This window comes from Centruroides vittatus, unplaced genomic scaffold, assembly GCF_030686945.1.
Source record: "Centruroides vittatus isolate TY-2023 unplaced genomic scaffold, ASM3068694v2 contig_577, whole genome shotgun sequence".
Taxonomy (NCBI): domain Eukaryota; kingdom Metazoa; phylum Arthropoda; class Arachnida; order Scorpiones; family Buthidae; genus Centruroides; species Centruroides vittatus.
In genome coordinates, this window is record NW_027122345.1 from 166,119 (window position 1) to 189,114 (window position 22,996).

General features: G+C 32.7%; 1 protein-coding gene across 3 annotated transcripts in view; it reads left to right on the plus strand.

Moving 5' to 3' along the window:
- Positions 1–22,996, plus strand: part of LOC136979073 (trichohyalin-like) — a 192,192-nt gene that overhangs the window by 137,170 nt on the left and 32,026 nt on the right. For all 3 annotated transcript variants that reach the window (XM_067274976.1, XM_067274974.1, XM_067274975.1), the window contains 4 exons: positions 2,180–6,658; positions 7,692–7,865; positions 20,838–21,070; positions 22,103–22,238. In XM_067274976.1, the coding sequence (XP_067131077.1) occupies positions 2,180–6,658; positions 7,692–7,865; positions 20,838–21,070; positions 22,103–22,238 (5,022 nt within the window). The remainder of the gene's footprint in view (positions 1–2,179; positions 6,659–7,691; positions 7,866–20,837; positions 21,071–22,102; positions 22,239–22,996) is intronic.

Here is a 22,996-nt window from a genome sequence, read left to right on the forward strand (position 1 = left end):
AGGTTGAGGCCAAAGTTTTAAACACGAAAACGTGTATGTCAGGCATTCAGCGCCGCTTTCCTGTAAGCCTAGAAGTTTGACAATAGTGTTTGGAAAGTCAGTGGAATCATGCTCGACATTCCAAACGCCATTGTCAAACTTCTAGGCTTACAGGAAAGCACTGAATGTCCAACATAGACGTTTTCGTGTTTAAAACTTTGGCCTTGATCTCGCTAATCTTTTAAGTAAAGATTCCTCAGAAGCTGGAACATCCTTATAACAAACAAGATATTATCTTTCTCACTTCTTTCCAGTAATAATTTTTATTACAACACAAACGTTTTCAGCCTTATTTAGAGACCTACTTCAGGCTTTAAACTGCATCAAACAGAAAACTGAGTGTTCCAAACTGTAATGTTCTAATATTTAAATTAATCAAATTTCCTTCTTCTCAATAACTGGAATGAACTATAAAACACAAAAACAAAACCTTTAACATTCATTAAGTTTTTCATTATTGGATATTAAAGGTTTTGTTGATTGGACTTTGTTTAAAATGATGCTTAATTTTTAAATATTAAAAAGCAGACAAGAAATTAAACAGAATTCAAAAACGAAAATAAATGAAATTAAGTAAAACAGATATGCTACCAAACATGACTAAAACAAATAATATTGTGCATTTGATGTAATAAAGTATGCATACTTATTCAATCAGCTGCTTTAAGTATAACTGTTGATACTGTCTGACTAAAGGGGGGTTGTCAATTAGCAACTGCCAGGCTAGGGACAATGTCGACAATGTCTCATTTTCTTTATTAGTAATAAATTCCCTTTTGATTTTAGCACAGAAAATTTCAAGTATTTGTAGAGTTCTTAACTTCTGGTCATCATATACCCTTCTTATAATTTTGGCCTCATCTCACGATGGTGACATCCTGATTACTGACAAATAGCAAGGATAATACAGTCAAACCTGTTTTTATGTGGTGGATAGGGACCGCATAAAAAAAACGCATTAAAAAAATCGCACGAAACTTCACGAGTGGCTATAAAAAATAGTTTTCGCAACACAATTTAAAAAATATTTTTTTTATGCGGTCAATAGGGACCGCATAAAAAAAGTCTCACATAGAAAATAACTCAAAACCGTACGAAATAGAATTTATTGACAACAGATGTCAGCACTTGACTGCATCGTCTCGTCTATCGTCTGTTTTACATATTTTTGTCCAGGTGGTGTTTTGTTGACTTAAAAAATAAATTATTTCATTTTTTGCATATTCATGCAATAATATTACTATAATAAGTGCATTTATGCTATAATAAGTTTATTTAGGTATAATAAGTCAACGTGAGACATGACAAATTGCACGAGACTAGTCGCCAACTATACCGCACAAATAAAAAATCGCACAAAAAAAGACTGCATAAAAACAGGTTTGACTGTATAAACATTAGCAGAGCCCTGTGGTGGACAATAGATTTAACAGAAGATTAACATATATTGGTTTTACAAATAGATCATTAACTCAAAGATTAAAAGAACACTATTATAATTTAATAAAAAAAAAAGATTTGTTACAGCCCTTGCTCAATGTGTTAGTGAGCATTTGATGTAATAAAGTATGCATACTTTATTAATCAAATGCACAATATTATTTGTTTTAGTCATGTTTTGTAACATATGTTTTACTTAATTTCATTTATTTCCTTGTAAAATTTTTATTTTTGTTTTGAATTCTGTTTAATTTTTTGTTTGTTTGTAAAAAAAAGCACCATTTTAAACAATAGAACATTACAGTTTGGAACACTCAGTTTTCTGTTTGATGTAGTTTAAAGCCTGAAGCAGATCCCTAAATGAGGCTGAAAACATTGTAATAAAAATTATTGCTGGGAAGAAGTAAGGAAGATTGTTTCTTGTTTGTTTTAATCATTTTTTAATAATGCACATAGTTTATCATTTAATAATTATTAATTTTTATTTAAAAAAAAACATAAATGTATTCTTAATGCTCTTTAGTTTTTATTATATTAAACTTATTTGGTTATGTACTTTTAACATTCAATGATATTTTTACATTAATAAGCAATATTAATTTTAATTGCTTATTAATGTAAAAAATATTGAATGTAAGAAACTTTTCATAAAATTTTATTATCATAAATTATAATTTAAAATTAACTTTTTTGATTTTAGATTGAAAATATGGAAGATTTATTGAAAGAAAAAGACAATCAAGTTGATATGGCAAGAGCTCGCTTGAGTGCTATGCAAGCCCATCACTCATCCTCCGAGGGTGCGCTCTCCAGCTTGGAAGAGGCAATCAGTGACAAAGAGAAGCAGATATCCCAATTAAGAGATCAAAGAGATCGTGCAGAACAAGAACGAAATGAAGAAAGAGATCTGCATGAAAGAGAAATTGCCGAATACAAGATGAAGATGCACGCCCTCGAAAGTGAAATGGAAAAGTTGCAGATGAGATTGGAAAAATCAGCAGGAGAGAAGGATCGAATGGAGGTGAAATTAGAAAATTCTCAATCAGAATTAGGTCAGGTTAGAGCAGAGCTAGAAAAATTACAAAGTGAAACGTATAAAATACAAAATGAATGGGAAAGGGACAGAAGTGAAAATTCTCGTTTATCTTTAGAGAATGAAAGATTAAAAGAACAAGTTGATAGATTAAAATCTGATTTAGATAGGTCTCAAAGCTCTTTAGGTAAAAGCCACTTGTATCAATCTGAAGAAGTAGAACGTCTTCAAGAAAGATTAGAAAGAGTACAGTCAGAATTAAGACGAGCACAAGCTGAATTACGCATGAATCAGGCAGAACAAGATCGTTCACGTGGAGAATTAGAACAATTACAGGAAAAAGTTGAAAGATCTCAAGGTGAAATTTATCGACTGAAAGCAAAATTAGAAAATTCGCAAGCAGAGAAAGAAGGTCTTCAAGAAGAATATGATCGTGTACAGGCAGCAGCTGCAAGAGCACAGTCTGAGAGAGATTCAGCAATTTCCGAATCTGAAAAGCTTAAAAATGAAGTGGAACGTCTTCAGACAGCTCTAATCAAGAGTCAAACATTGCAGGAGAAAACTCAAACATCATTGGACAATGCTCAGATTGAGTCAGATAGAATACAAGAAAAACTAGACAAAGCTAATGCTGAAATTCGAAGAATGCAGTCAGAACGAGAAAGAGCTCAAGGGGATGTTGAAAGTTTCCAAACACAAATTAGTCAGGCACAAAGTCAGATTTTAAAATTACAGAAAGAGAAAGATACTACCCAATATGAAGTTGATAAAATTCAAGAGAAATATGATAGAATACAATTACAACTTCATAGAATTCAAAAAGAAAAAGATAGTTCTCATTCTGATATGGAAAAAATGCAAGAACGAATTGATTTACTACAGGCACAGTTAAATAAAGCACTAAAAGAAAAAGAAAATGCTCAAGCAGAGTTTGAAGTTATTAAGGACAGATGGGAAAAAATACAGAGTCAATTAGATAAGTTCCATGCTGACAGAGATTCCTCTCAAACAGAGTTGAAATTACTAAAAGAAAAACAAGAAAAACTGCAAAGTCAGTTATTAAAGTCACAAGAAGATAAAGAATTATCTCGGGTAGAACATGAAAAATTATTAGAAAAAATTGATAGATCACAATCAGAAATTACAAGGCTACAAATGAAATTAGATCAAGCACAAGCAGAAGTTGATCGTGTTACTGTTGAGTTAGAAAAATCTCAATTAATAACAAATAAAACAAAAGAAGAACATAGGAAGTCTATAGATAATTATGAAGGAATTCAAGAACTTTATACACGTACTAGTGTACAACTTTCTAAAAGTAAAGAATCAGAAGAAAAATTAAAAACTGAGTTAGAACGCTGTCAGATGGAACTTGAAGTTTTGAGAAGTAGGCATGAGAAGACTCAAATAGAGCTTAGAAAACTACAGTCTGAGAGAGAAGGATTTCAAGCAGAAGTAGATCGATTATCAATAGAATTGGATAGAACCCAAGCACAAATTGGAAAAACACGTACGAATGAAGAAAAAAATCAAGAAGAGTTAACTAGAATGCATTCAGACCTTGAAAAAATTTATGAAAAGTTAGATAAATCCCAATCAGAATTACGCAGGACACAAGTAGAAAAGGATAGGTTTCAAACTGAGAAAGAAAATCTGCAGTCGGAATTGGAAAGATATCAGATTCAAGCAAGCAAATATCAAACTCTTCAAGAAAAGTCACAAATTGAAATTGATAGGATTAAAATTGATATTGAAAAAATTCAAGATAAGTATAATAAATCTCAATTAGAAATAGAAAGATTGACAGGTTTGAAAGAAAAAATGGCCTCTGAAATTGCTTCTTTACAAAATGAATTAGATAAGCTATATTCTGAAAAAGGAATTACGCAAGAAGAACATAAAAGACATGCAGCTGAAGTTGAAAGATTAAATATTGAAATTGAAAAAATAAGAGATAAATATGAAAACACCAAGATAGAATTGCAAAATGTTTTAGATATTAAAGAAAAACAACAACTTGAGATTGAGGACTTAAAAAAACATAAAGATGAAGTTGAAAAACTTCGTAATGAATTAAAACATATTCAAGAAGAATATAAATCTACCAGAGATGATCTGCAACATTTACTTGAATCTAAACATAGGCAGCAAGCAGAACTTGAATCTCTTAGAGAGAACAAAAGTGAAATACAAAAACATAAAGAAGAAACACAAAAACTACGTGCTGAACTTCAGAGAATTACAGAAGAATATAAAAGTACCAAGGAAGATCTTCAACATTTACTGGATGTTAAACATCAACAACAGTCTGAAATAGAAAACTTAAAAGAAAGTAAAACTGAAGTTGAAAAACATAAATCAGAAATTCAAAAATTACGAGCTGAATTGAATGGTATAACAGAGAAATATAATACTACTCAATCTGAACTTCAAAGTTTATTAGATCTAAAACAAATGCAACAATTAGAAATTGAAAGTTTGAAGAATAATAAAACAGAGGTTAAGCAACATAAGGATGAAATGGAAAAACTCAGGAAAAAATTATCAGATTTAACACTAGAGTACAATTCAGTTAAATCAGATTTAGAGCATGTACTTGACACAAGGGATAAGCAAGAATCTGAAATAGAAAACTTAAGGAAATATAAAATTGAAGTTGAAAAGCATAAATCAGAAGTGAGTAAATTACACAAGGAATTAGAACATTTAAATAATGAATATCAATCTATTAAAATTGATTTTCAAAATTTACTGGAAATAAAACATCAACAACAGTCTGAATTAGATAATTTAAAAGTTAAAAGTTCTGAGGCTGATAAATTGAAGAAAGAATTGACAAGTGTGAAAGAGCATTATGAATCAACCAAATTAGAATTACAGAATATTCTCGAAAGCAAAATGCAGCAACAAGAAGATATAGAAGTGTTACGTAAACATGCTGCAGAAGTAGAAAGATTGCATGTTGAATTAGAAACATTTAAAGAAAAATATGAATCTACTAAAAATGATTTACAACAACTTAATAAATTAAATAATCAACAAAAAGAAGAAATAGATATTCTTGGTAAAGAATTAGAAACATTCCAAACAAAAGCAAAGAAGCATGCTAAAGTAGAAGAGAAACATAAAAAAGAAATGGATCGAACAACTAAAGAACTAGAAAAATTGAAACAAAAACTAGAAACAAATCAAGCAGAATTGAAAAAATTACAGGAGGAAAGAGGAACTTTATTAGCAGAAGTAACTAATTTGCAAACTTCACTTGCAGAAGCTCATTCTCAATTAAATAATATTCAGTCAAATAATCAACAAGCAGCTGATGATGTTCAAAGAATAACAGGAGAAATTGACAGAGTCAAACAGCTTCTGAGTAAATCTGAAGCAGAATTACAGAGAACTCTATCTGATAATAGTCGCTTACATATGGAAGTTGAAAAACTGAAACAAGATTTGGAAGATGCTGAAACATATATTGCAAAGAGTCAAGAGGATACTAAATCTGCTAAGTCTAGCCAAGAAAAATTAAATGGAGAAATTAAAAAGCTAAAGAAACAATTAGAAAGTAGCCAAAAAGAATTATCAAAAACAAATGAAGAAAGAGATAAACTAAAACAAGAATTACAGATTTATCAGGAAGAATTAGAAAATATGCATACTAATATTAAAAAAACACACGAAGTTCAAGAAACATCTCAAGAAGAATTAAATCGTTCACAAAAGGAATTAGAGCAAATGAATAAAGTTCTAAAGAGTATGGAAGACCAACTTCAAAAAACCGAAGTTGAAAATGAAGTTCTAAGAACTGAATTGAGTAAATCCATGGAAGAACTTAATAGCCTTCAACGACATTTAGAAGAATCAAAGGCAGAAGTTCAAAAAGTAAAAGAACAAAATAAACAATTAAAAGCACAGCATAAGGCAAAAGCAGCTGATAAAAATGGAAAAGATAAACTAGAAAAAGAAGTTGAGAAATTGCAAAAAGAATTAGAAAAACAGAAACTAGAAACTGAAAAAATGGTTAAAGAAGCACAGCAAGTAAAGAAACAATTACAAAAGGCTCAGGAAGAAGCCAAGAATTTTTCTATAGAGAGAGAGAGATTCCAAGGACAATTAGAAATGTTAATTCAAGAATTGGAAAAAAGGGAGGTCAGTGAACTAACTAAATGCTCCATGGATTCAGTTTTTTTCTTCAGTTATCTCATTCTGAATTGGTCATTATTTTATTTTTTTATACGTTATCCCTTTATATTATTTGATTATTAGATTCTTATTTATATATTTTGTTTTAAATGAATTTGATGTGTACTTTGAATGATTATAATTTATGTATTTTCATTTGATTGGATTTTTTCAATCAGCTCTATTCTTATGTATTTTGTATTATTATAAATTATATTTTGTATTTTAATTTTTATGTTTTTAAAATGCATGAAGTATTTTAAATTTGATTTAAATAAATGTCCGTGTTATCAAATGATTTTAAAATATAAAAATATGTTAATTATTTTAAAGTGTTAATTATATATTTTTATAGAATATTATTAATTATATTATATTATCTATATTATTGTACAGTACATATAAAACTTGTAGCATTTTACTTAAAACATCTTATTGAATTATTTGGTAACTTATTTATAATTATTTTTACAAATAGTGACATTTGTTATTTCCTGTTTGAATTATCTGCATTTACCTATTTACTTAAATCTGAAAATAAATTACTTTATTTATTTCAATTTATACATTTAAATAGTTGAGATGATAGTTTTATTTAAAAAATTTCAAATAAACAACATATACTAGCTCGGCTCAAATTTACAATAAATAAACTGCATGTTTGATTGAAGATTATAATTTATTTAGATATTTTAAATTACTATAAGATATAATATTTGTAAAAAAATTTTTTAAATTATAGAAGTCTTAAAATTTATAAATTTAGTTTTTTGTTATCTTTTGGTACAGTTACACATTATATAACAAAATTATATTAAATTTTCAGTTAATAATAATAAATATAAAGCATAGTAAAAATCTATTATTTAGTTCCTCTCACCTAATATGAATATAATATTACATAGGAGTCTTCTGTAGTTTAAATATTTTAATTTAATTTTAGATATTCAGAAAATAGGTTGAAAATTTTCTCATTTTACTTTAAATTTTTAATACTTAGGCAGATATTCAAAAATTACAAAGTCAGCAGCAAGGCAAAGCACCTCAAGATACAGCTGAATTAGATACATTAAGAAAACAGTTATCAGAAAAGGAACAAGTTGTAAAAGATTTAGAGAAAAAATTAAAACATAGACAAGATAAATTAGCTAAACTAGAAAATCAATTGAAACAGGTAATAATTTCATATTATTATTGAAATTTTTAAATATTAATATTAAACTGTTATGAAGTATAATTTTTTATTGTTAAATTTATATAAAAGTTTTTTTTTATTATTGAGCAGAAAAATAATTTATGAAAAAATTATGTATAAGAAAAGTAATTGTTTATTGGATAGCCAGTACTATACTACTATTTCATTAGATGATTAAACAAAGAATGTAACTTCATAAATTGTCTTTCTATTCATTTGAATTTTTCTTTTTCTAGGGAAAAAAAAGTTGTATTTCTTACCAGACTTTTTAATCTTGTCTGTCTTTAATATATTATATTATTTGGTGTTTTCTTAATTTCTATTTCTATTTTTATATTATTTATGTTTAATTGTATAATACTGTATGTTGTTGGAAATTTAATATAAATGTATTGTAACAGACTGAACAATTGACCTTAGTGAATTCAGCAACAAGTTTAAGGTTGCAGGGTTTTCTGTGTAATTGAGATTTTGTTTACTGTGATAACATAGATGTAGGAATAGAGATTGAAATAGAGAACTAGAAATGACAATAATCTTCCAGTGTTCGTAACCGTCTTGATAGAACGGTAATGTTCTTGCCTTCATAATGTCTTTTTGTCCTTTCTTCCTTTCACGCCATCACCAACTGTCATCTTCCCTTACTTTCCCCTTACTCATCCCTCTCCCTCATTCTCCTCGTCTCCCCACAACCCTTGTAAATTTATTGTCTTAACAGTTTAGGAATGTTGCTCATCTAAACCCCACATAGATTATATTATCGAATTTTCTGTGAGATTGATATTAAACTAAACTAATTAACTTAAGTGTAATACTCAATACAATTGTGTGTTTGATTTAATGATTGCCCTAATTTCATTACATACACCATGCACCAAAACCAATACCAGCACTATGAAAAAAAAAATTTACTAACGTTTTCATTTATATGAAATAGACATCAGGTACAAATGATATAGAATAAAACCATTTAATTTTTGTTAGCCATTTTGTTCTATATCATTTGTACCTGATGATGTCTATTTCATATAGATGAAAACGTTGTAAATTTTTCTTTTCATAGTGCTGGTATTGGTTTTGTGCATGGTGTATTTATACAAATCCAGTTTTGGAGATATACTGAATTTCATTATATAATGAATGTGTGGAAAGCACAATAATCAGTATTACAACCACTGTGCAGGTGAATGATTACCATGTGAGGAGGACAAAGAAAAGGTCAGCTTAACAATAAGTTTATGTACAAAAGAATATATATACAAAATTTACAGAGTTGTCCACTAGAACACATGTATAGACACCTAGAGAACCAGACAGGTTCACCTGTACAATGAGTTGAGTACAAGTTCATTGTTTTAACTCACACTTCAGTCTCTTTCGAAACTACCTCTCTACAAATGTCCACTACTAGTAATTGCTTAAATTTAACATAAAGTCCCACTTGTCCAGAGAGTATTCCAGCTGATGCAAACAGATTTCTTTCACTCTAAGTCTGATAATACAATTCCATGTAGATATCACTTCTACCGTCCCACGCGGTCACTTTGAACACCATAACACACACAAAAAGAACATAGACACTTTTTGTTAACTCTGGCAACCTCCTCTCACCAGCCAGTCAAGAAAAAAAAAAGTAAATTAAAACCAACAACTGTAGTGCCTTTGACCGGTGTGCTTCTCTCCTCTTTCTCTGTAAAACGCAAACGTTTTTCGAACCTTGTTGGTTCTTCCTCAGGCGTAACGGAATTCTGTTCTACAAAATTTAAATATCCCGTCGAAGTTGACCGTTGATTTAGAAAAATTTGCATTCTGGAACACTGTTGCGTGCAGCCGATGTTGTCATATTAGAAAAAAAAAGGTACTGTTGCCAATCTGCATCACCTTAAATACCATTCCCCTCTCCTAACAGGTTGCCAACCCCCCTACAACACAAAATAAAAATTATTGTATATAGCCCAAAAATCTGCAACAGCACAAATATATGTCTTGTAGCCACATGCTGAAATTTCAGTACAAGTATACCTCGAGTTATGTCGCTCTCGAGTTACGTCGTTCCCGATTATATGTCGTTTGTCAAAAAAGTATATGGAAAAATAAAAATCAAGTTTAAGTCAGTTTATTTGACTTTAAATCCGTTTGCCTAAACATTGAAGTCGTAATATCACTAGAAAAGCGTTGAAAGCACATAAAATCATATTAAAATATGTACATTTACAGTAAATGTTAATATAATCATCATAAATCCTAGGGAACGAACCATGAAAACATCTGTGTTTCTGTGTTGTCGTCTTATTTAGCGGTCTTTAAGTGCTCATTATTGGCGTTTTAGTTACGACGTAAATCAAAACTACGACTTACGTCATAACTACACAAGTAAATTCGACTTACGTCGTTTTTCGACTTACGTCACCTCCTGGAACCAATTACCGACGTAAGACGAGGTATACCTGTATATGGCTACGAGATACACATAATTTAAAAACAATCACATAATATGAAATAACACTTTCTATTCTGTTTCACTTAATAAATCTTTAAAATCAGTTTATTTGAAAAAATTATAGTAAAAACTTAGTTGTAATTTTATGGATATCTTCCAGATAACAAACGAGAACTGTCTTCCAAATTCCATGCTCATATTTTTTGTAAATATAATAGAAATTTTCTCTCCTATTAATAAACTGATGATAAATCTTCTACAGAAAAGTATCATCAGTTTATCAAGATTTATCAGTTAAGATTTATCATCAGTTTATTTATAGGAGAGAAAATTTCTATTATATTTATAAAAAATATGAGCATGGAATTTGGAAGGCCGTTCTCGTTTGTTATCTTGAAGATATCCATAAAATTACAGCTAAGTTTTTACTTTAATTACTATATTAGTCATCAGAGACTAATATTGTAAAAATTTAGTTAAACTGAACATTAATTTTTAGTTAATTAAACAGCTACTTGAAATTTTACAGTTAAAAGTTTGCATGTTCCTTAAATACAGGTCTATATAAAGAATTGTTTCATTCTAGAAATTAAAAAGTATGGAAGTATAGAAAAAGTTTTTGTTGCATACTATGGAGGTTTTTTTAATCCATTAAGAACTTTTGTAAAATTTTAGTTAGAGACTAATTCTGTAAAAATATTTAGATATAAATGAAAAATTAGTTATACAAGCCTGAAAAAGCCCTTCTTAGAAAATGACCAAAAAAATGTTATAAAAGGTACATTTTTATCACTTATAATGAAAAAATTTATATATTACAACGCCATTACATACTTCAAAGCCAGTTACCAGTGTGCAATTAACATAAAATATGAAAAATTAATTTCTATGAATGTTTTCGAACCTTCAATGGTCCTTTTTCAGGCAGCAATGAATTTCCAGTAGAATGTCATTACATATACAAAATTGCAGCCTATAATGCATTAATTAGAAGAGTGCACACTCACTCATCCACACAGCAAGCTCTGCATGTTGAACTGAGACATACTCGTCACATCATCTCAGACCATGGGTACCCCAAACTTACTCGTAAATTAATCGCCAAGTTCCACCGCTCCCAAGAAGCACTGAAGTCCACTCCCAAGAAGTCCACTCACACAATGAAGACCAACCTGAAGAGGAGGAAAGGATCCCCGTCACTTATATCCCATATCTCCAATCACTCTTTGCATGGATAGCTAAAAAGCAACGCATTCACATCGCATATAGATGTCCAACTGTTTTTGACATCCTTCACAATAGAAAGGATGTTCTTAACTGGGATAGACTCCCAGGAATCTACAACATCACAATAAAAGATCACAGATGTGATAGAGAGCTCATTTACATTGGCTCTATGAAGCGCTCCTTGGGGGATTAGAATAAAAGAGCACGTCACAGACATACAACACACCATGACCACCACAGCTCTGGCCATTTATGCCAGTGATCCTGAGATAGAGCTGAATTTTAACCAGGTGAGAATCATCTTCATCACACCATACACTGAACATCTAAAGTGGTTGGAAGCCTTATATATCTACAAACTCAGCAACACCTGCATCGACCACAAAGAGGAATTAAATCTGTCCATAGCATGGCAAGCACTAGTGGTCAAAGAGCTGTAAATTTTCATCGATTGCTACATATATAGTGCTCATGCCTAGTAAAACTTCATCAGGTAACATGTATTTGAATTTTGAATAATATTCGTATTTAACGACATTCTAACGGAAATTCGTCACTGCCTGAAGAAGAACCATTGAGGTGTTGATTATCCGATGGATCTAAGTCCACGGATGTAATAAGGATGTATGTTAAGGACTCAAGTAATGACCAATTACACGTGCACGAATTTGGCGAAACAACAGTAATTTATTCTAACAGTACAATAACCGCGAGATGCTTCCTAACCCTCAAGTTTACACGATACACGACTTAAAACTAACGAAATTTACAATACTCTATATACATATATACATACACATTTTCCTTCTATACAATAATTGCATATATTAGCCTTCGACGAATCACGGTATTATGTTAAGTAAATGCAACACGATCTCGAGTTCCAAGCGTTCCTTTTCTTTACGTTAATTCACAAAACTAATAGTTCTTTCCGATACCTGAACGTAATTTACGTCACCAGAAGTACGTCCCTCGTTGATACTTCTCAATTACACTACGATGGAAACGGATTGTGCTTCCCGACTGAAAGTGGTCGCCCTTTCTAGACTCCTGTTCTCCCGGTCTAACTCCGACGTCCTTGCTGACCCTTCCTCGGCAACCTTCCTCGACGAATCCAAAAGCAGCCAAAAAGTCTCCTCAATCGTGAGAGTCCCTCAATTTATATTTCCCGCTCTCCGGAAGTCCGCTTCACTTATTGTCCCACTCTGGACCAATCAGAAAGCTTCTCACGTATCCTAAGGTGACATCATAAGAAAATTCCACGCGACACGGTACAAACCAAGAAAACCCGATACATACAAAAAGGAAACCGAGAAAATAATTAATAATAATAATAATAACAATAATACATAGTTGCGTAGCACTACATATCTCCCCCCCCAAGCGACTCACTTCCCGTAGTGCAAACTACGGAAATCAATTTTGCGTTCACGTAGGTTATAAGGTTTCTTACGCACCTCAAGGTCAGTGCACTTCTGCACACCACTTGTGTCAACACCTTGCGTGTTAGTGACCACCCCACGTCTCCTCACCAACCGATCATCCAGGACTTCATCATCATCCTCCAGTACAATTCCTCTATCCTCCCTCTTTTTTTTCTTATTACAAATCGGATAGCCATAGCAAGGTTTTAGGCGATCGACATGGACAGTCTCCTGATCCTTCATATTGCAACCCTCCACACGATACGTAGTTGGGTTTATCACCTTGGTGATCCGAAAGGGTCCTTTATAATTATAAGAAAACTTATTCCCTTTAACACCTTTCTTTCTCACCCAAACCCTCTGCCCTTCCGAAAAACTTACTAATGTTCTCCCTTTGCTTCGATAATCCCTTCCTTTCTTGTTGTAATTTCGCGCATGGATACTCGCATTTTCCCGTAATGCACGGAGTTTCGTGACCAGGAATGCCCTACGCTCATCGGTAGACATATCATCAGGCAGGTATTCGATATTAGGGGTACGGGGATCAACACCATACAAGAGGAAGGCAGGTGACTCATTTATGGCAGTGTGGTGCGAATTGTTATAGGCAAAACATGCAGAAGGTATCATTTCATCCCATTCGACTCTCCCATCGTCAGAGGATTTAGTTATCATTTCGACTAACGATCTGTTCACCCGTTCGCACGTGCCATTCGCACAAGGTCGATAAGCGGTAGTAATGTTCCTCCTAATTCCTAACCACTTGCAACAGTCCGAGAATAAAGATGATAGAAAGTTGGTACCTCTATCGGAAATAATTACTTCTGGGGCACCGTACCTACAAACGATTTCATTAAATATTGTATTACTCACAGACCATGCAGTTTGGTCCTTCAAAGGGTGTGCTTCGACGAAACGAGTGAAAATATCTACTATTACAAGGATGAATCGGTTACCGCTGCTCGATGTGCGGATAGGTCCTACTATATCCACAGCAATCTTTTGGAAAGGTGCCTCAGCCGTCTCGTTTTCTTGGAAAGGAGCCTTTCCTTTGTGTACATTATGCCTCTGGCACCTTTCACACGTCTTAATGACACCTTCGACCTTCTCCCTCAAATTCCGAATATAATAGTGTTTCTCAATGTTAATTATAGTTTTTCGCACGCCCCAATGCCCCGACAGATTGTTTTCGTGAACAGCCTTAATCACTTCCCTAGCAAGATCCTCCCCTACGCATAATTGGCTAACATACTTGTCACGGGACTTCAAGAGGCTTCTTCTATACAGGCATTCGCTTATTACTACATACTGGTGCATATAGCTCCCAATATTTCTATTCCCGGGGCTTCTCAGTAAATCCCTTTTTATGGGGCCAAAAGTTTCATCGCGATCCTGTGATAAACCAATCTCGTATCTATTAGGGATTACAGCCCTTGTAGATTCAACATCGAAGTGATGAACCCCGTTAACGTTCCTCGAAAGGAAGTCCGCTACTTTATTGTCAACGCCTTTCACATGTTGGACTTCTATATGGTAGTCCATAATCTCCATTATCCAACGAGTCAGACGCTTGCTCCCATTTTGAATGTTGCTAAGGAACACAAGGGGTTTATGGTCAGAGAGTATTATCGTTTTTTGGCCTAGAATTAAAAATTTGAAGTGTCTTAAGGCTAAAACAATTGCTAGACATTCTTTCTCAATTGTGGAATAATTGATTTCTGCCCCTTGAAATCTCCTACTAAAATAGCCTATCGGAGCCAGTCCCTTTTCGTGCCGTTGTTCGAGCACCGCAGCTGCCGCGTTGTCAGATGCGTCAGTGTGCAAATAGAATGGTCTATCAAAATCCGGGTGAGCTAGAATTGGTGGGCTTGCTATTGCCTCTTTTAACTTTTCAAAACCTCTCTGACATTCTGGGCTCCATAAAAATCTCTTCCCTTTCTTGGTGAGTTCTGTTAATGGAGCAGCGATATCGGAAAACGACGGGATAAAATTCCGAAAAAATCCAACCACACCGAGAAAACTGCGGACCTCTTTTACACTACGAGGTGTTTCCACTTTCTTGATCGACTCAACATTGTTGGGATCAGGTCGCACACCCTCGCTATTAATAATATGTCCTAAATATCTCACCTCCTTTGCTAATATTTGGCATTTACTCGGATTTAATTTTAGGCCCTCATCCCTTAATGTACTAATTACTCGATCGACAAGCTCAAGATGATCCTCCAAACTTTGTGAAAATAATACAATATCATCTTGAAACACAAAGCAGCTATTTCCGACAAATTTTGCTAAGATCTTCGTCATAATGTATTGGAAAAAACCTCCCACTATTCTTCCCACCCTGAGGCATCCTACAAAGTTGGTATTTTCCCCATGGTGTGGAGAACGCAAATATGTGTCTTACCTTGGGATCTAGAGGAATCTGGAAATACCCTGCTTTTAAGTCCAATACCGAGAAATATCTGTTCCCATTAAGTTGGGATAAGATGTCGTCTATTCGAGCCATCGGGAATATTTGGGGTTCTGTTATATCATTAATTTTTCGCAGGTCCAAAGTGATACGAATCTCACCAGAGCTTTTAGGAACAACATGTATAGGAGAGTTCCACTCCGATGAGCTCTCCTCACATATACCTGCTTTTATCAGCTCACTAACTTGCTTCTTAAGGCCAGGTAAGTAACTGTACGGAATTCGGTACTGTCTAACGTTGACCGGACGTTCCGACGTCAGGCTAACAGAGTGCATATGTCTGCTAGTGCCAGATAACTCGGCAATTTCGCTAGCAATAGCGTCCGGATACTTTCTCAAAATATTTATTATTTTCCTCTTAACCGGTTCATCTAGGTGATCCAATCTCCACACCTCTCTTTCTACCTCTGCCACCCCTACCTCACTATTTATATTAATACAAAATCTCCCTTCACGACCTTGCTTATCTGCCTTAACCACTGATTCGATCCCCACCAACAGCCCAGGGTGCTGGCAAATAATGTCCATCCCGATGATCATCTCGTAACCTGCCCTTTCAGGAAACCCAACACTTGGTGTTGTCGTGCATACCTTTTTCCCATCGTGGAAACAGCACTCGATTGCTACGGCCTCATCACTGTTTATGAGTGCTCCCGACATCCCACTAATACATGAATTGTTTGGGACCACCCAATTCCTATTTTCACGCCTGATATATTCAGTCAATTCATTCTTAATTACGGTCCTTTCTGCACCTGTATCTACTAGACCAGCAATTTCACGTCCTAGGATTACACCTCTTACAATCGGTAACCCCCGGTCTGACAAGTGGATCTTTCTGGTCAGTTCTAATTTAACTAACCGGTCATTCGCCTGACCTTTCAAATGACCTCTGACTAGTTTAAACCTCTTCTCTTGTTGCATTTTCTCGAAATATGGCCTATTTCACCACACGTGTAACAACGGCGCTCTTTTCCCCACCTCTCGCGGTTATTGTTCCCCTTCATGTGCTCGAGTAAAGATGCCATGGACTCGGTCAAACTCCTTATTTGAGTCTCCAACTCCTCTACACGCTTACCCAATTGTACTTCCCTTCTCTCCAACCCCCTTTCATGCTCAACATTTGCGCATACCTCACTTATCCCACCTCGTTTGTTGCAGGCCGATTCGATTTCCTCTTCTTCTTCGGCCTTTACTATCGCCTCATCCAAGGTGTCCGGCCGCCTCTGCATCACCTGCCTCCTAATCTCCGCTAGTAGTCCTTTTATAAAGCATTCCTTAACAGCATTGTCGCGAAGCGTCGCTAAATTAGAATTGCGCGTCACCGCTCGTGAAAACAACGACTTAATCCTAATCCCGTATTCGCAAACCCTCTCCCCTCTTCTCTGGGAGATCTTTAATACCTGATCAAACGGGTCCTGTTCTTTTTCTTTACGACCAAAGCACTTTATAAGAGCCCTCCTTATTTCATCATAGCTCATGACGCCCTGGTCCCTTAAATCGAAAAATAAAGACAAGGGCTCACCTTTTAGGCGGGCTTGAACTACGGTGACCTTCACAGTCTCATCCCAGCTTGCCAACGACGCGACGTTCTCGACGGTTTGGAAAAACCTACTCACATCTAAAATATCTCCGGGCAGGTTCGAAAAACATGGGATCATGCCCATAAATCCCGTTACAATAGGCACATTGCCCAATTCCCCTGCCCCTGAAGATCCGCTGGTAATTTGTTCATCCATAGTTTACCGAAACCTTTTGGTTTTACAATAATATAATTTACAATTCCAATGGCTATAATTACAGATATAAGCGGCAGTAGGATGAGGGGTTAATACAAGATGCACGTTTGGTCGGTCCTTTTACAACAAACAACCCGATCAATATCCTGTCGCGGACGCCAATGTTGATTATCCGATGGATCTAAGTCCACGGATGTAATAAGGATGTATGTTAAGGACTCAAGTAATGACCAATTACACGTGCACGAATTTGGCGAAACAACAGTAATTTATTCTAACAGTACAATAACCGCGAGATGCTTCCTAACCCTCAAGTTTACACGATACACGACTTAAAACTAACGAAATTTACAATACTCTATATACATATATACATACACATTTTCCTTCTATACAATAATTGCATATATTAGCCTTCGACGAATCACGGTATTATGTTAAGTAAATGCAACACGATCTCGAGTTCCAAGCGTTCCTTTTCTTTACGTTAATTCACAAAACTAATAGTTCTTTCCGATACCTGAACGTAATTTACGTCACCAGAAGTACGTCCCTCGTTGATACTTCTCAATTACACTACGATGGAAACGGATTGTGCTTCCCGACTGAAAGTGGTCGCCCTTTCTAGACTCCTGTTCTCCCGGTCTAACTCCGACGTCCTTGCTGACCCTTCCTCGGCAACCTTCCTCGACGAATCCAAAAGCAGCCAAAAAGTGTCCTCAATCGTGAGAGTCCCTCAATTTATATTTCCCGCTCTCCGGAAGTCCGCTTCACTTATTGTCCCACTCTGGACCAATCAGAAAGCTTCTCACGTATCCTAAGGTGACATCATAAGAAAATTCCACGCGACACGGTACAAACCAAGAAAACCCGATACATACAAAAAGGAAACCGAGAAAATAATTAATAATAATAATAATAACAATAATACATAGTTGCGTAGCACTACAGAGGTTTCAAAAACGTTCGTAGAAGTTAATTTTTCATTTTTGATGTTAATTGCACACTGGTAACAGGCTTTGAGGTATGTAATAGATTACATTCCAGTGTTGAAAAAGTGAAGTTATGAAAAAATCTGTAATTTATGAAAGATCAGTTGAATTTAACTTATTGTCTAATTGCAGATATACTAGAATTTAATTATGAACAATAGTGCATTTAGAAGTATAGTGTCCTAGGCCTACAATATGCAGGCACCCCCCAAATATGCAGGCATCCCTTTTTGCACTGACTGATTCTATTTTATAATTTTACTTCTGTAATAATTGTATTTTTACAGATTTTTAAATATCGAAAGAGCAAAGGGCACTGCTATTGAAAACTCTCATTAGTAACCTATTTCCAGTTTGTTCATGCAAAATATATTCATATATTAATACTATTCAACTTATATGTTTTATTTTGTCCATACTTAAGCTTTAAATTTACATTAATTCCTTTATGAATTGTTTTTACATAAAATTATATTTTCATTATTTTATCAATATTTTGAATGTTTGCACACCCAAACTCTTGTACTTCTAGGCCAGGCCTAGTGGGCCTGATGGGAAATCTTCTACTGCTTATGAAGGACTAAAAATATATTTTGTATGAAGTATGGCAATAGTTTTTTCAGATAAATGAGAGATTGTTTAAAGGCATATAGGAAAAGCAGCAAAGTTTAAGCATCATAATGAAAGGGGTAAGGAGTCAATTCCAATCCATTCTATTTTGTTTGGGGATTATTTTTTTAGTTCATTATTCTATTTATTTTGGGCATTTTATTTTGTTAAAGATAGACTAGACTACCACACCTCACCCAGGCAAAAATTCAAAAACTAACTGATCTTACTATGATGACTACTGGTGACCTATGACATCATCGAACCCAGAAATAACATCTCAGGGGGGAGACTTCCACAAGAAGTTAAGAGTGATCTCCCATTCCAAATTGTCATTGGAAACACAATAAAAAATTATAAAATTATATTTGTAAGGGCAATGACATGAATTAAAAAGGCAGGTTACTAGAATGAATGAAATGTTAACAATTAAGTATGTAAATAGGGTTGAGTGGGCATATGCGTGTAACGTCATAACGTCACTCCAACCACACTATAAGGAGGTGAAATGAAGAATTGAATGAGATGATGCTAAGGATCAAGTGAGGTTGACAAAAGGTTTTCAAGTTCCAGTGATGACATAGACATTTCTTGGTTTGGTTAGGCAAACTAGTAAGATTTCACTGATTTTTCGATATCTTTTCGTATTTTGCTTATTGGTTTTTGTGGAGATAGTTCTAAGGAATAGTTATAATTTAATTTGTAAGAGTTATGAATGTAAATTAAATGTAAATGTACTGATACAGTAGTTATTCAGTGGCATCTCTGTGGTAATCATTACTAGACACAGTTTGTTTTCTGTCTGAACATGAACTAAGAATTGAATCAAAGCATTATCAAGTCAATAATAATGTTTCATGGCCATCTACAATGATCATTTGTCACTACTATGACAGTGATGCCACTGCTGACATAAAAAAGAATTTTAAAAAATTTTATGTATTCATTCTAGTCATTTTGTATCTCAAAAATGAAATAATGGATTTCTGATTTTTAATTTTTAATTTCCTTGTCTCATATTATGTAAAATGACACAGTTTAATCAAAATTGCCCAATCAAATTTTGAGAACAAATGCAATTCTATAAGCCACATAGAAGAGACATCACTAATGCTTCATCTCAATTAAAAATAAATTCTTCCAACACTATAACAGTTTTTAAAAATAGTGAGTTTTTTAGATCCATTATGGAATATATTGCCAATTTTGCTCCATCTATAAGAGGATTACTTGGATATAAGAACATTTGTTATATGTGCAGAAATACAGTATTTAAAAAAACTATAATTTTTTTTAGTTTTAAAATATTTTTAACACATATTTGTTTTTCTTCTCTAAACATTAGAAATTAGTTTATTTGAACAATTCAAGATCATATTTATAATATTTACATTTTTAAAATACTAAATATATTAAATAAATATATACACTTGAACGTTGAGAAAAAAATTCAAGATAAACACATTTCAAGATATAGAGGTTCCTACACAGTAAACAGTAATAGGTTTTATTGGTGGTACGATACTAATACAATAGCAAGTACAATACATACCTATATTAGGTATAAATAATACATTTTTGATGTACCTTAACAGAAATAGTTTGTCAATAGTTCCTGATGTCTGACTTTCTTTGACCAATAAGATAAAAAACCAAACTCTTAACCAGAGAGAGGCAGTATTAATTGCAACTAAGTACTGTATTGCAAGAGATGTTTCTTAACTGTATATTATGCTATCAAAATATAGTCACTGCATTTTGAATTTGTAATTACACTTTGGCCCATAATTTGAGATGTAGAAGTTTTGGGAGAAAATTATTTGAGATAATCATGGAAAATATATTAAATTTAGGCTGAAAATGCAGGAGAAAAGGTAAGTTTTGAGATAAAGAGATATATAGGTTCAACTGTATATCTATTTGTTTGTATTGCTTTTTATTTTCTAGTTCTCTAGTAATTGCAATAATTTTATTATAAATTAGATTTTATTTTAGATAAGCCAGTTTTTTTTTAGAAGGCTTATATTTATTATTTATTTCTTTCTAGTTGCAAAGTGAAGTTACATCTGTTCCAAAGGGAGATACAACTCAACAGATCACAAATCTTCAACAAAAATGTGCAGAACTTGAAAAAGCAAAATTGAATAGTGAAAAAGAAGTGGCTAAGGCAAAAGAAGATGCTAGTCGATCACAAGCTGAATTGGAACGTTTATTGCAGATTATGACAACAAGTGAAGAAGAAAAGTTTGCCTTAAATAATCAAATTAAAGAATTACAAGAGTAAGTATTTTATATATATATTACTTTAATTAATAAAAATCAAAAACGTTGATGGTTCTTTTCAAAATCTATTAATGGTATCACTGTCTTGTCTTATATGTGTATATTTTAATGAATATAATGTTTTTAGCATTTGTATTGTTTCAGCATTTTTCTCCTTTACTTACAAACATACAAAGTTAGTTTCAAAAGGTATAAAAATTACTTTTACATAGTTCTTTCAAGGTTACCTTAATCTTCAAGATCTAAACTAACATTAGGTTAATTTAGATAGAGGATAAAGGAATATTGAAACTATTATAAAAAAGAAAAAATCCTATGACATCTAAATTTAAGCCTGTTTATTGTTTGTACAATTTTTTTCATATGTGATTTTAATCATTTTCTCAGTTTTAAGGTTTAATATTTTCTGGTAAATTTTAATCTATTTGATTTATCCTCTATACAAACAAAACTTATCAGCATTAACTTTGATTCTAATTAAAAGTATGAATTAAACAAAAGAAGTAAGCAATAATCAAATGAAATATTTAAATATTTTGTTTATTATAAATTTGAATGACTTACTAATCAAACAATTATTTAAAAGTTGTTTAGATTTATAGTTTAATAGTTCTTGAACTTAAAAAATATCATTAAACAGAATTTGACAGAATTTGAACTACAATTTTCGTGTAGAATATTTGAGATTTAATTCTAATCCAAATTCACTTTGAAGTGAATCTAGTTGCATGTTATAATTATTGGCATTTTAGTTTTTAATTAAAAAATGAAAGTGTTTAATGAATTTTAGTTATGAATGACTTTATTAATAAATTAAATTCATTTGAATAATAGGTTGCTCTATTTAAATGATCAGTTACTACAAGTTAAAAACTTTATATCATTTCCATTATATGTTGTTTTGATATTATCACTTAAAAGTATACAATATGATGAAATATTTTTCATTGTCATTCACAGTTTAATTAAATTCAATAAGTTTCATTAAAATTATTTTTTTTAAATTCAAATATATAAATAAATATATAGGTCTTTGAAAGAAAAAGAAGCAAAACTAAACAGTATGAAAAGAAATCAGCAGACTGAAAAAACTCGCAGTGCTCAGATGTTAGAGGAAGCAAGACATAGAGAAGGTGAAATGAGTAAAGATGCTTCCAAACAACAAGTAAGCATTAAAATATTGATATATTATTTATTAAAGAAAATAAACAGATCTAATGTGCATGCATATGCACATGCACATGCACACACACATCATATATATATATATATATTTTGTGGAAATGTTTTTGTTAGTGTTAATGTAACTAAACATATGTTTGGTAAAGACAAAGAAAACTTTAATATGTTTCAGGATCAATTTTTTCTTTTCTACAATTTTGTAGTGTACAATACCAAAGCAGAAAACAAAACATAAACTTTAATATGTTTCTCAACAATATTTATGCTACAACTGTGCCATGGGCAATAGCTCTCAAAACTATCTTAACTTCTAACTTAACCTAACTTATAAATCTCACTTAATGTAATATATGGAAAAGGAAATTAAGGATCACAGGAATGGACAGAATAAAAGATGGGCAATTAAAGAATTGTTTCAACTTGCTGGCAGATCTGTATCATATGGTATCATGCTTTCTCCCTTATCCTTTATCTTATATTTATTAATTTTGATGGAACAGGGTAATAATACTTAAATTTGGGTAACATTAACTTGTGAAAAGAAAACTGAATTGAAATTAAAGACATCTATTTTTTTTTTTTTTTTTTTTGTGTGATTGTGTTTCTTTCTTTTATTAGTTTGTTCAATAGTCTTAATACACCACACGTCGAAGTGAACTCACTCAGCAAAATTAAATCACAAACAACCAAACTTAAGGTGTTTGGTTGTTTGTGATTTAATTTTGCTGAGTGAGTTCACTT